This window comes from Oratosquilla oratoria, chromosome 43 (genome assembly GCF_046742065.1).
Source record: "Oratosquilla oratoria isolate Oo_2021 chromosome 43, ASM4674206v1, whole genome shotgun sequence".
NCBI lineage: Eukaryota > Metazoa > Arthropoda > Malacostraca > Stomatopoda > Squillidae > Oratosquilla > Oratosquilla oratoria.
In genome coordinates this window covers 1,429-15,000 of record NC_134819.1, presented here as the reverse complement: position 1 = coordinate 15,000, position 13,572 = coordinate 1,429, and the positions used below count along the sequence as shown (strand labels likewise).

Below are 13,572 nucleotides of genomic sequence, written 5' to 3'. Positions count from 1 at the left end.
CCTACAAGAGAGAAAGGAACTTCAGAAATCACATGCCATCTATAGGTTCAACATGTACACGAGGGAACTGTGAAGCCCTACCCATCCACCTATATTGGCATGACGACAATGAGTGTTTTATCCCGTCGCCTCTCATACCACCAACGGACATCTGGAGCCCCTAAAAATCATTTAAGAGAAGCCCACGAGCATAACACAATAGTTAAGAGAGTCACTAGAGAACAACACCGAGATTTTGGATTTATGTACTGACGATAGACGCCTCCCAATTTTAGAAGCCGTTGTATATAAAGAGTTGAGCCCAAACCTAAATGTACAAGCAGAAGACCTCAGAGCACTTCCAAGCATGAGACAAACCGATAACAAATAAAAACAATAGACAAAACACCAAAAAATCCAAAACAAGACAAAACGCCACTCTTCCAACTACGAGTCAAAACGCCACACTCTTCCCTCCGCCACAACACAAACCCGGAGGCTCCCTAGCGCACGTGACATTTTCGTTCCCAGCCCGTAATACCTATGTGACCTCCCCCAGTGATTAGCAAGTATAGACGTAACTCTAGTATAAACATCAGATCTTTACAAGAATCTTTGGATTAATTCTTATCCCGATAGCTACTGAAGAAGGGTCTTGGAACCCGAAATCGCGATCTAGTCTAATATGACTACATACAGCCAAGTCATAAATTTCCTTCCCAAGGAAAAACAAATCCTTAATAAGGTATATGGAAAATACCATTAAGAAAATTATTAATGCACAACTAGCCATCACTTTTAATGAAACAAGCATTAGAGAAAAACTCCTGCCCAATAACACTGGACAATATATAATATATATAATATATTAAATATATATATATATATATATATATCTATAAATATATATATATATATATATATATTAATTATATATATATTATATATACTGTACATATATGCAAAAAATTTACACATGGTATATAAAGGGTTTGAAAATACACTGGGAAAGGTACAAAAGACACAGAGAATATGTAACAAATAAATACAAAAAAAGACAAATTAGTTTTGGAAAAATGTACTTTGATTACAAATTTTATCAATGATAAAGTAATCTAATTTAGAAATCCTATGGCTAATATTAAAGTTAAAATCTTCAGATTTTTTTATCAAACAACTTTCAAAGTTTTTTTTTTTCAAGTAAATCACATGACATGATGGATGAAGAATTGGACCAGTCAATACAATGATCAAAATCTCGCATATGGACAAACAGCGAATTAGAATCTTGTGCTGTTTTTACACTGTAGTTGTGCTGTTTAATCCTTGTTGAGAGTTCCTTGACCGTTTGCCCAAGGTAATACCTCTTACAATCTGTGCAAGGGATCTTGTATATGCAGCCACTTGAAACACTAGGTGAATTTTTAATAATTAATTGTATGGATGGTTTAAAACAACTTTAATATTCCATGTTTTTGGGATGTGAGGAACTTGAGTCAGATTGTTAGTGAATGGTAAAATCTAAAGGTTCTTAGTATCAAAAGAGGGGGATGGTTGAACACTGTATTTTTTTTTCACTGCAGAAAGAGCGTGATCTAAAAATCAAACATTGAACTTGGCCGGTGTGAATCCCGTGGCAACATGTTCAGCTGAACGATAGGCCATGAGAGCGTACGGGACCCACAGGTCCCAATCTCGTTGGTCCTCGTGACAGTACTTGGCCAGCTGCTGAACAATCGTAGGGTTAAACCTCTCCACCATACCGTCGCTCTGGGGCCTCAGGGGAGAAGTACGGGTCTTATTGATACCAAGCAGACTGCAGCATTCATTAAAGAACCGCGACTCAAACTCTCGTCTTTGGTCTGAGTGCAGTTTCCCTGGGACTCCATAGCGCGCGAACACTTCCTCCACGAGGAAATGAGCTACAGTCTCTGCCTCGTGGTTAGGTAGTGCACAGACTTCCGGCCACTTCGAGAAGTAGTCCACTACTACGCACAGGGACTTGTTTCTCCTCTCTGTGCACGGAAAAGGGCCGGCTATATCCACAGTCAGGCGTTCCATCGGCGCCCCGGTGTGATATAACTGTAGGGAGGCGCGAGTATTGTGGGTGGGGCCTTTCTTGGCGGCGCACACACGGCAAGTCTTGCACAACTCCTGAACGTTTCGCCGCAAGCCCAACCAGTAGACTCGCTGCCTCAACTTTTCGAAAGTGCGTTTCACTCCCAGGTGGCCACTGGTATTCTCCTCGTGTATCTCTCTCAGCAGCTCCTGTCGCCGAGAGCATGACACTACTACCAGCCAGCTCACCTCTCCTGTTCGTGCGTGCGTCCAACACCGGTGTAGAATTCCTCCTCACAGACTCAGTGCCTCCCATTGGTCAACGAGGCACTTGGTAGCGGGACTCTCGGGTGACACTGTCTCCTTGGGAGGCCTTTCACTTCTGGACTCTAACCACCCAATCACCAGACAGGTCAGAGTCCTCGCATTGGTCCCTCTTCCACTTCTCGTCTGCCTCGGTGGTGCTGTGAGCAACGGTCACTTTCCTCACAGCCATCTCAGGCTTCTGCCGTGAGTAATGCACACACTCAGCTGAGCAGAGTCGGCGACTTAGGCTGTCGGCGTTGTTATGCACCCGGCCAGGTCGTGCTCGATCTCATAGTTATACTGTTCCAGTTTTCCAATCAACCTGGCCAGCTGTCCTTCCGGTTCCTTCATTGTCTTCAACCATCTCGGGGCGGCGTGATCAGTACGAATGGTGAAGTGCGTGCCATACAGGTAGTGATGGAAGTGGGCGAGTGCTTTCATCACCGCTGCCAGCTCCTTCCGTGTGACGCGGTACTTTCTTTCCGCCTTGTTAAACTTGGCACTGTACTAGCTCACGACATACTCCTTCCCATCACGAAGCTGTGACAACACGGCTCCCACACCCTCTTGGCTCGAGTCAGTGTCCACAATGTACGGCAAGCCCAACTGGGGGTAGGGAAGCACTGGCGCTTCCACCAACGCTCACTTCAGTGCCACGAAATCCTGCTGGCACTCCTCGCCCCACTCGAAGGATGCTCCCTTCCTCGTCAGATGGTTCATTGGGGCGGCGATAGTGGCGAACCCTGCCACAAGCCTCCGGTAATACGTGCACAGGCCCAGAAAACTGCGCAGCTCCGAGACATTCTGAGGGACTGGCCATCCTTCCACAGCGGTGACCTTGAGTGGGTCAGTGCTCACACCTTTCCTGCCGACGTCATGTCCCAAGAAAAAGACACTCCTGCCTTTCCCTGACCAGGACAAGTGCTTGGTCGCTTTACTTTACTCGTGGTATTCTAGATTACGACCCATGAAGCCTTGGGAACTAGAGAAATAACTGGTAAGCTTGGCTAGAAGACGCGTCACGTAGTATATCACGTGACTACCGGCGGATGTATATTAAAGTGACTGTCATTTAGGTAATTTACGTAACAAATGGTGTCAGGAGTGGGATATTGAAGTGATAAGTGACTTAAGTGATCATGGATGCCACCGGTGATAATAAAGACAGAGAAATTGAGGGAAGGCGGGAGGCGGGTGTGATGGCGTCGAGTGAACGTGAGGATGACGCGATATCGCAACGGGAAGCTACAGAATACATATCTCCTCAGCCAGTGGCGCTCTTGGCACAACGCTCAGTGGACGAGATGTTGAACCACCAAAAACAGGTTGTGGCGGACATGTTCTCGCGCCAAATGGACATGCTTTCCCGTCAAAAGGACCAGCAACAACAGGTCATGACGGAAGTGAAGGAGGAAATGAGAGTGATCATGGGGGAGAACATGGTGTCTCTAGAGGCACGCGTTTACAAGTATGCTGACGACCCGTACCATCATGTGAAAGAGGAGGTTAAGGAAGAGGTGGTGGCAGTGAAAGAAGAGGTTAAGGAGGAGGTGAAAGCAATAGGAGAGAGGTGCCGTGTGCACATGCAGACGTGTCTTGACAAGGTATTGACATTTGAGGAAGTTTTGGTGAGACAGGAGACTGGGAAAATTACAGCAAATCTCGATACCGTGACATGGTGTAATTTTGCTGAATGTCGCGTGGCTGGAGCTCCCTCACTCCCCGCCTTACAAGCGGTGGGTACCACCACCCTCACCACCTTCACCTCCTCGCAGCCTCTCGCCGCCACCGTCGTCTCTACTCACCCTCGCTCAACGCCGCCCGAGGAGCGCCTGTTGCCACTTGAACCCGGAGGACGATCTCATATGGAGACGCCTGGGGTGTCGTTCAGTTGAACTGCACCCCCGTGGGGCCTGTGGAGGTGGTAGGGTCACGCGGTGTGACAAGGAGAGGAAGGTGATTGAATATGACGGGAAAGTGTCTTGAGACGCATACCAGGCACAGTACGATGTGGTTGCAGCCCGTCAGAATTGGTCACAGGAAGGGGAGGCCTTTCAGCTGGTGAGTGTGCTGAAAGGGTAGGCGCTTGCAGTGCTGGAGCACTTATACCCCGCCCAACTGCCGGCGTCGCTTCGGCAGAAGGTGGCAACCGGAGGTGTTCCGGGCCCAGCTGAAGACGAGGAGGCGAGGGAAGGACGAGGCCCTTCCTTTACTAGCGCAGGACGTGGAGGCGCTAGTGAGGGGCGCTTACCCCATGGCCACGGAGGACACCATGGACATGTTGGCCAAGGACAGCTTCGTGGACGCCCTTCATGATCGGCAGATACAGATCCACGTTAAGCAGGCGGCGCCCAAGAACGTGCGAGAGGCTTTGGCAAGGGCAGCAGAGTTTGAAGCCTTTTTCATGAGTCAGCCGTGCTGCTACCCCATCTCCCAGCGACGCGCCGGGGTGTAAGCGTCGCCCGGGCCGTGCTAGGGCCCGGCGGGCGCAGACAAGTGGCAAGGCGTCCAAACCTGGTGGGAAGGCGAGCCCCACGCCTTTCAAAGGATCGTGCTTCAATTGTGGTCAGTTAGGCCACAAAAAGTACGACTGCAAGAGGAGGGTACGGTCGCTGGAGAACGGAAAGCGGCAGGTATTCGAGCCCTGCTGCTGGAGTTGCGGAATCCGGGGGCACAATTCCTCTGAGTGCCGCCAGCCCAAGGGGGTGACGACACCGGCGGGAAACTTAAAGCAGCTGGGAGCCGGGGCACCTTCCCAGCAGAGCACTCGGGCGCTCCAAGCCATCTAAGGTGTCGTCAGGTGGCGGCTTTCGACGCCATCAAGGTGGCGGAAAGTATAAATGGACGCCAGGTGGAGATGGTAGTGGATACGGGGGCAGAGAGGACCTTCGCACGAGAGGGAGTCCTACCGGAACGTGGTGTGAAGTGCGAGGGTCAGCGACTGTGCGGAGTTACAGGAGACTGTGTGCCTGTGAAGGGACCGGTGTGGATGAAACTGGCCGTAGGCAGGGTGACTGAACGCCTGCCTGTGCTTGTGGCGGAAATGGAAGATGAATGCCTATTGGGGTTGGATTTCCTTAATCACGTGGGAGCGTGTGTTGATCTCCAGGAGGGTAGGATGTCATTGAGGGCTATGAAGTGCCTTTGAATTCTAATGGAGAGCTCGCCACGAGAGATGAGGTAAAGGAGCCCAGAGGGCAGAGATCCCAGGCCGTCAAGTCACCCAGCCAAGGCCAAGCACGGAAGGGAAGAGTGGTCCGCACCTCCGCTACCACGACCTTACACCGCACCGCAACCACCACAATCACCACCGCCAACAGCAAGATGGAGCCACCGAAGGAGAAGAAACAGAAGGACCGCCCAGAGGGCCTGCCTGAGTACTTGGAAGACTTGGCGGGGAGGAGCACCACGCAGCTGACAGCTGAGCAGTGCGAGCCTACACACGGTGTTAACAAGACGTGTATCATCCTCTCGTTGGACATAATAAATGCAAGACAATGACACTCCTGCCTTTCCCTGACCCGGACAAGTGCCTGATCGCTTAACTTTACTCGTGGTATTCCAGATTACGGCCCATGAAGCCTTGGGAACTAGAGAAATAACTGGTAAATTTGGCAAGAACATCGCGTCACGTAGTATATCACGTGACCACCGGCGGTTGTATATTAAAGTGTCTGTCATTGAGGTAATTTGCGTAACACACACCCACACACACACACACCCACCCACCCACCCACACACACACACACACCCACCCACACCCACACCACACACACACACACACACACACACACACACACACACACACACACACACACACACACACACACACACACACACACACACACACACACACACACACACACACACACACACACACACACACACACACACACACACACACACACACACACACACACACACACACACACACACACACACACACACACACACACACACACACACACACACACACACACATATATATTTATATATATATATATATATATATATATATATATATATATATATATATATATATAATTGAAAGTGTTAAGAAAAAGATCACGAACGCTGAGTATGATGTGATATTCAATAGAAAATGTCTTGATGAAAACCTGCTCCCTAAATTCACTAATATATATATATATATATATATATATATATATATATATATATATATATATATATATATATATATATATATATATATATATATATATATATATATATACTAAAATGATGAGAGCAGATAAGGCACCTGGGTTGGACGGGTGTCATGCGGAGTGTCTAAAAAAGGGAGGTACTGTGATGGTGAATTGGCTGGTGAGGTTTTTTAATGTTTGTCTAAAAGAGGGTAGAGTGCCGGAAGAGGAGTGCCTGTATAGATCCACTTCACAAGGAAAAAGAGGACAAGTGTGAGTGTAGTAGATATTGAGTGTAGTTGGGAAGTCTTATGGGAGGGCTTTGATTGAAAGGATTAGGTGAGGAACAGAGAGAGTAATTGGTGAAGAACAGTGTGGATTTAGTATAGGTAGTGGTTGCATGGATCAGATTTTTGTAGTAAGACAGACATGTGAGAAAGCTTTAAGAAAAGGTCAGGATGTTTTAGGGGCCTTTATAGATATGAAAAAGGCTTATGAGGGAGTAGACAGGTGGGAACTGTGGGGGCATTGCAGATACATGGGATATGAGGAAAGCTGTTAGGAGCAGTCAAGAGTTTTACGACAGTAGTAGAGCCTGTGTTAGAATTAGAAATGGAGAGAGTGAGTGGTTTGAGGTAAAGGTGGGACTTTGAAAGGGATACGTTATGTCGCCTTGGCTGTTCAATTCATACATGGATGGGGTAGTGCGAGAGGTAAACCCAAGAGTAATAGGTTTGGGATTGGAGATGGTTAAAGAAAATGGAGAAAAATGGGAGATAAACCAGTTTTTGTTTGCTGGCGACACTGTGATTGTGGCAGGATCAGAGGAGAGGTTGAGAAAGTTAGTGAAGGAGTTTAGGAAGGTGTACGATAGAAGGAAGTTGATGATAAATGTGGGTAAAAGTAAGATGATGAAATGTACAAGGGGAAAAAGTGGCAGGAAATTGGAACTGAATATCAAGGGAGAGAGACTGGAGGAAGTGCATAGCTTTAGATACTTGGGTGCGAATGTGGCGGGAAAGGGAGAAGTGGATGTGGAGGTAGAATGTAGATTGAGAGAAGCAAGTAAATGCCTTGGGGGGGTTAAAAACTGTAATGAGCAATAGACATTAGGGAATAGATGCTAAGAAAAGATTGAGCGAAGGAGTGGTTGTGCCTACAGCACTGTATGGGGCAGAAACATAGAACACAAGAGAGAAAGAGAGGAGGAGCTTGAATGTGTTTGAGATGAGGTGCCTGAGAAGTATGGTAGGGGTCACTAGGCTGGATAGAGTGAGAAATGAGAAGGTGAGTAGGAGAGCGAGGGTGAAAAAGGGAGTTGGGAGATAGGGTTGATGAAAGAGTGTTGGAATTATTTGGACACGTGGAAATGCGTGAAGAAAGATACGTAAAAGGGGTATGGAAGGCAGAGGTGGAAAAAGTGAACATGAAGGGACAACCAAGGATGAGGTTGATGGATGGGGCAAAAGGGGCATTGGGGGGAAAGAGGGGAATGTCTGTTGAGGAAGGAAGGGAGAAGACAGAAGATAGGAGTGAGTAGAGAATGGTTGTGTATGAATGATGTTGAGATGCATGGAAGGGAATGGGTGGGGGATGAGGGGAGGGAGTAAGTTTGAATAATATTTTTGATGCCGCCCGAAAGGATTTCTCCCCGCCTTCTCTTTTTCTGTATGAGAGGACGGAAGGAGGGGGTCGCCGATTAAATGAAGTGACCCTCCTGTGGTTTTGTTGTGTCCTGCTACATTGCCTCTGACCCAGGGCAGTAGGAGAGATGCAGAGATGACCCGTTATCCAGGAGGAGTCAAGATAAGAATGAGGGAGGGAATGGGAGTGAAGTATGTAGGATGGAATGGGTGGGAGTGGATTTTATGCCTTTTTTTTGGCTACCTCCCTTGTAAGGGGAAAAAAGCCGTTTGTATATGTATGTACACACACACACACACACACACACACACACACACACACACACACACACACACACACACACACACACACACACACACACAGACACACACACACACACACACACACACACACACACACACACACACACACACACACACACACACACACACACACACACACACACACACATATATATATATATGTGTGTGTGTGTGTGTGTGTGTGTGTGTGTGTGTGTGTGTGTGTGTGTGTGTGTGTGTGTGTGTGTGTGTGTGTGTGTGTGTGTGTGTGTGTGTGTGTGTGTGTGTGTGTGTGTGTGTGTTTCTTAAGGTCTTTTGATCTTTCTTCACAGAACCCGCAAGACCTACCCCCTTGGACAAGGTGATGTCACACTCCTTTTTCTGCCCATGTATCACAACTACGGCTTCATGATGATGTTTACTGCTCTCATCACTGACTATGCCACAGTTATCCTACCTGGGTTCAATCCAAAGGTCTTCCTGAGTACGATTCAAAATTACAAGGTACAGTAAGATTCTAGAATGTGTTGACAGTCATGTAGTGTTACTCTCTTTTCTTAGATGGTGCCGTAATTGTTACCTTCAAGGTCATTAGTATTCTAAGTAGACAATGAACAGAGCCACTAAACTCGAGTGTGTTCTGGTATTAAAGATACTACAGAGTTGTCGGTGATCTATGGAATCCTACTGTTCGGATGTCTCAGGGGCCAGCCAAAAATATGTATATAAAAATATAGTATGTAGATAAATGTGCCCGATCACATTAAGACAGCAGGATAGGACTTGTAGTAATGGATTTGAATTTGACAAATTTAGGTATAAGAAGGAAATAGGCAAAATCTGGTTTACCAACAGAGTGGTTATCGAATGGAATAGACTTAGTAACTATGCAGGGAGCGCTGCATTTTTTTTTTTTTTTTTTTTTTTTAATAACTTTATGGATGGGGATTTTAGGTGGTAAGACACATGGAACTGCCTATTGTAGGCTTTATGGTCTCTTGCAGGCTCCTCCATTCTTATGTTCTTATGTAAAAACTGAGCCTATGGTCCAGAAAATGATAATCCTCAAAAGATTCCTCCTCTGTTCTGCTGCAGGTGACCTTCATTCCCATGGCACCCCCAGTGGTCCTCTTCCTGGCAAAATCTCTTCTGGCAGATGACTTCGACTTGTCTTCTTTGAGACTCATCCAGAGCGGTGCGGCTCCTCTCTCCCCAGAAGTTCAGTGCGAAGCCCAGAAAAGGGTAAGGAATCTCATCCTTCCTTACTGGAGAAATTCCGCGCTGCTGACCAAAAGAAATGTTGCACTACTATATTCCAAACTAGATGATTGAAATGAAAACTATAACAGTTGAATAACAAACGTTGAGACAGTGGGACAAGTTGAAGAAGGTGGAAAAAGAAGGCACGGGTCTGGTTCCCAGTTCATGCCTGACCGATTTCGCTCTACGAAGTCTGAAGAAGCTTAAAGCAAAACCGGTCAGGAATAAACTCGGAACTAGACCCGTGTCTTCTTTTCTTTCACTTCTTTCAATGACAAATGTTCATTTGCAGCTTGGCAGCGACGTTCTCCTATTTCAAGGGTATGGGTTGACGGAGAGTACACTTCCCACTAACCTCTGCTTGAGAGAGAAGCCCGGCTCAGCCGGAACACCAATAGGACACATTCAAATCAAAGTAAGACACTCGAATCTCCTTTGTACCTTGTTTTCCATGTGATTGGTGCCATCTTAATTTATTCCGTTAGTGAAATTGAGTCTCATTCTTGCTTGCTTTTCCTCATCACCGTCGGGTGTCACTCTGTCCCCGGACCGAATCCAGGGCCCTAAAACAAGGATTTTTAGGCCTTAATAGTGGCTACCACCGGCTTTCTGGAAACTATAATGTTCCTTAATAGGAAACTTTGAAATTGCAAATGAACACCAAACGTAGATGAACTGAATCTAGGGAAAGAATAATTCCTTTCTTGAATCTATGGAGTAGGTATAGACCTGACCAACCATTTCTATGTTTCTAGGTAATTGATGTAGACACTCGAGAAAGGCTAGGACCTAACAAATCTGGAGAGATCTGCCTAAAAGGTCCTCAGGTTACACCTGGATATTATAGGTGAGGAGTAAATCTCAACACATACACATACATGCACACAGACAAGCCTGATTGTTCATGTAATCTCTAAATATTGGTATGTACCCTTCTTCTTCATCCTCTTCTTAGGAACCCCAAGGCAACGGCGAACCTTTTTGACGAAGAAGGCTGGATGAAAACCGGAGACTTAGGCTACTATGACGAAGAAGGATTTATTTTTATCGTAGACCGAATTAAGGAGCTCATCAAGTATAAAGGATTCCAGGTGAGTGTACATAAGGGGTGTTAACTTCCTCGTATCAGCCCTACTCTTTAAGGACTTTAACGATACCCCTACGGACCAGAGCTTCCAATATATATACATATACATACATACACACACACACACACACACACACACACACACACACACACACACACACACACACACACACACACACACACACACACACACACACACACACACACACACACACACACACATATATATATATATATATATATATATATGTATACATATATACATATACATACATACATATATATATATATTTATATATATGTATATATATATATATATATATATATATATATATATATATTTCACAAGACGAGAAGGTAGTAGCACATTTAGTAAAATGCTTTAAATTACCTACTGTCGGAGAAACAAAGCAAAAGAAACAGACGAACTGTATATTTCGACCACTACTGTGGTCCTCTTCAGCAGATAGGTACAAGGTAAGATGTACAAGAATATATATAGTGAGAGAGGTACAAAGTGGGAACAAGGGGAGGTGGCTCAAGTCACATGTCCGAGGTGGGGCGGATTCGGGAATGGTAATAATCTATTCACAGCATAAGTTGTTATACAATCAGGTGACCATTGCCCTTTTGATGTATTGAAATTTGGCAAGTGTTTAATGCGGAAAGATTCGACTATGTTTCTCCTAAAGCTACAATTGGATTTATAAATCATTTCTGGTTTTTTCCAATCTATGCTGTGATCCTTAGTTGATGTATGGAGGAAGACCGCGGAGTTGTTTTGTGCATACCTGACAGAGTTTTTGTGCTCTTTTACTCTGGTATTGAGGTCCCTACCAGTTTGACCAGAGTAAAAGAGCACAAAAACTCTGTCAGGTTTACACAAAACAACTCCGCGGTCTTCCTCCATACATCAACAAAGGATCACAGCATAGATTGGAAAAAACAGAAATAATTGAGGTATTGAGGTCCCTACCAGTTTGACCAGGGTTGTTAATTATTTTGTGTGATTTATATATATTTAAAACTCAGTGATTTGTGAATTGTGTGTTTTCTTTATTAGGAAAGTGTATTCATGTTATTCCTCAGAACACTGTGAGTGTATTGTAATTGTTAAATCAATAAAACTTTATTTTTTTCCTTTATGTGTAAATATAGTTAGTTAAGTTTCGTGCAGACGTGTATCTTACCTCAACCATAATCCTTATAAATCCTACTTACATTCAGTCTCAAATAGAGCTTTTCCTCGGACCGCATTTTACCTATACGTCCCACGTTATTGTTGCGGGTTTGCTTCTCAACTGGAACTCGACATACCCCCTAGATTCGACTGAAGTTCCACTCATTACGTTAACTCAGACCAAAACCAAGCAAGGAACCCATGACAATATATACATATACATACATATATATATTTTTTTGCTTGTAACCACGAGGAAATTAAAGATCGGAATACTGAACGTTTTCGTCTATTAAGACATTTTCAAAGTACATAGTATCACAACAAAGTATAACTTAAATACAATAGTATAGAAAACAGGAGAGGTCACTCAACGTAAATACGTTGGGATAATCTTACAAAGAAACAAAAATATAAATAAAAACAATAAATAAAATGGGTGAAAATTTAAACAGGTGATAAAATGTCACACAGGATAAATACATAAGGATGACAATTGACAAGGTGATAAAAGGACATTCAACATAAATACATAAGAAATATCCTACAAAGAAACAAAATATAAATGATAATAACAAGAAATAAGAATGGTGACAATTGACACATGTGAATCAACATAAATACATAAGGATTGTCTTACAAAGAAACAAAAATAGAAATGATAATAATAAATATATACATATACATACATACATATATATGTGCACGCATGCACACGCATACATATATATAATAGAAAATAATAATAACAAGAATAGATAAATAAAAATGGGTGACAGTTGACACAGGTGAAAAAAAGGTCACACAAGATTGCTAAGGCGGAGCTTGGGACATTTTCCTACCATTTGATTGATGACAAAATTATCTAGTTTGAAAAGACCAGTGTTCAAATCGAAATTATCATTAAATGTTTTTTAATGAGACACGATTCAATTATATTCCTTATACAAATAAGAATTACTTGAAACAATTTCTTGGGAATTGTCCCAATCAATACAGTGATTGTAGTCTCTAATGTGAGCAAAAATCCCACTTGAAGATTGGCCAGTACGGACAATATACTTATGCTGGCTCAATCTAAGTTTTAATTCCTTGCCAGTTTGACCAATATAACAAGAATTGCAATTCTTGCAAGGGATAGAATAGACACAACCCGCCGAATTATCCGGTGAATTCTTGGTATGAAGTTCTTTTATTGTATGTTTCTTAAACACAAAATTAACATTAAAAATTTTAAGTCCACGAGGGTTTTTTACCAAATTAGGATGAAAGTTAATTAACTAAATATTCTTTTTATTAATAGGATCTTTTGGGGAAGAATCAACATAGGACTTCCTGGCCTTATGTTGTGATCTAACTATCACATGATTTGGGTATCTCAAGTTTGATGCTATTTCATAAATCTTTTTTATTTCTTCATCTAAAAATTCAGGACTACAAACTCTAAAAGCTCTAAGAAACATGGAGGTAAAAACTGAGATTTTTGTGTTAAGGTGGTGAGCAGAATAATAGTGAACATATGAAAAAAAGTTAGTTTGTTTACGAAAAACATCAAACCTGAATTACACTTCTTTTCTGTGAATAGTAACATCTATAAAGGGTAATTTGTTATATTGTTATATATAAATTTTA

At 43.7% G+C, this 13,572-nt stretch overlaps 1 protein-coding gene across 1 annotated transcript in view; it reads left to right on the top strand.

Annotated features, from left to right (window-relative positions):
* Positions 1–10,764, top strand: part of LOC143021924 (uncharacterized) — a gene marked incomplete at its 3' end in the record, with an annotated part of 34,913 nt that extends 24,149 nt beyond the window's left edge. Inside the window, 5 exon segments of the mRNA XM_076179788.1 lie at positions 8,746–8,917; positions 9,509–9,655; positions 9,966–10,088; positions 10,429–10,520; positions 10,629–10,764. Coding sequence (XP_076035903.1) covers positions 8,746–8,917; positions 9,509–9,655; positions 9,966–10,088; positions 10,429–10,520; positions 10,629–10,764 — 670 coding nt within the window.
* Positions 10,765–13,572: the final 2,808 nt, after the last annotated feature.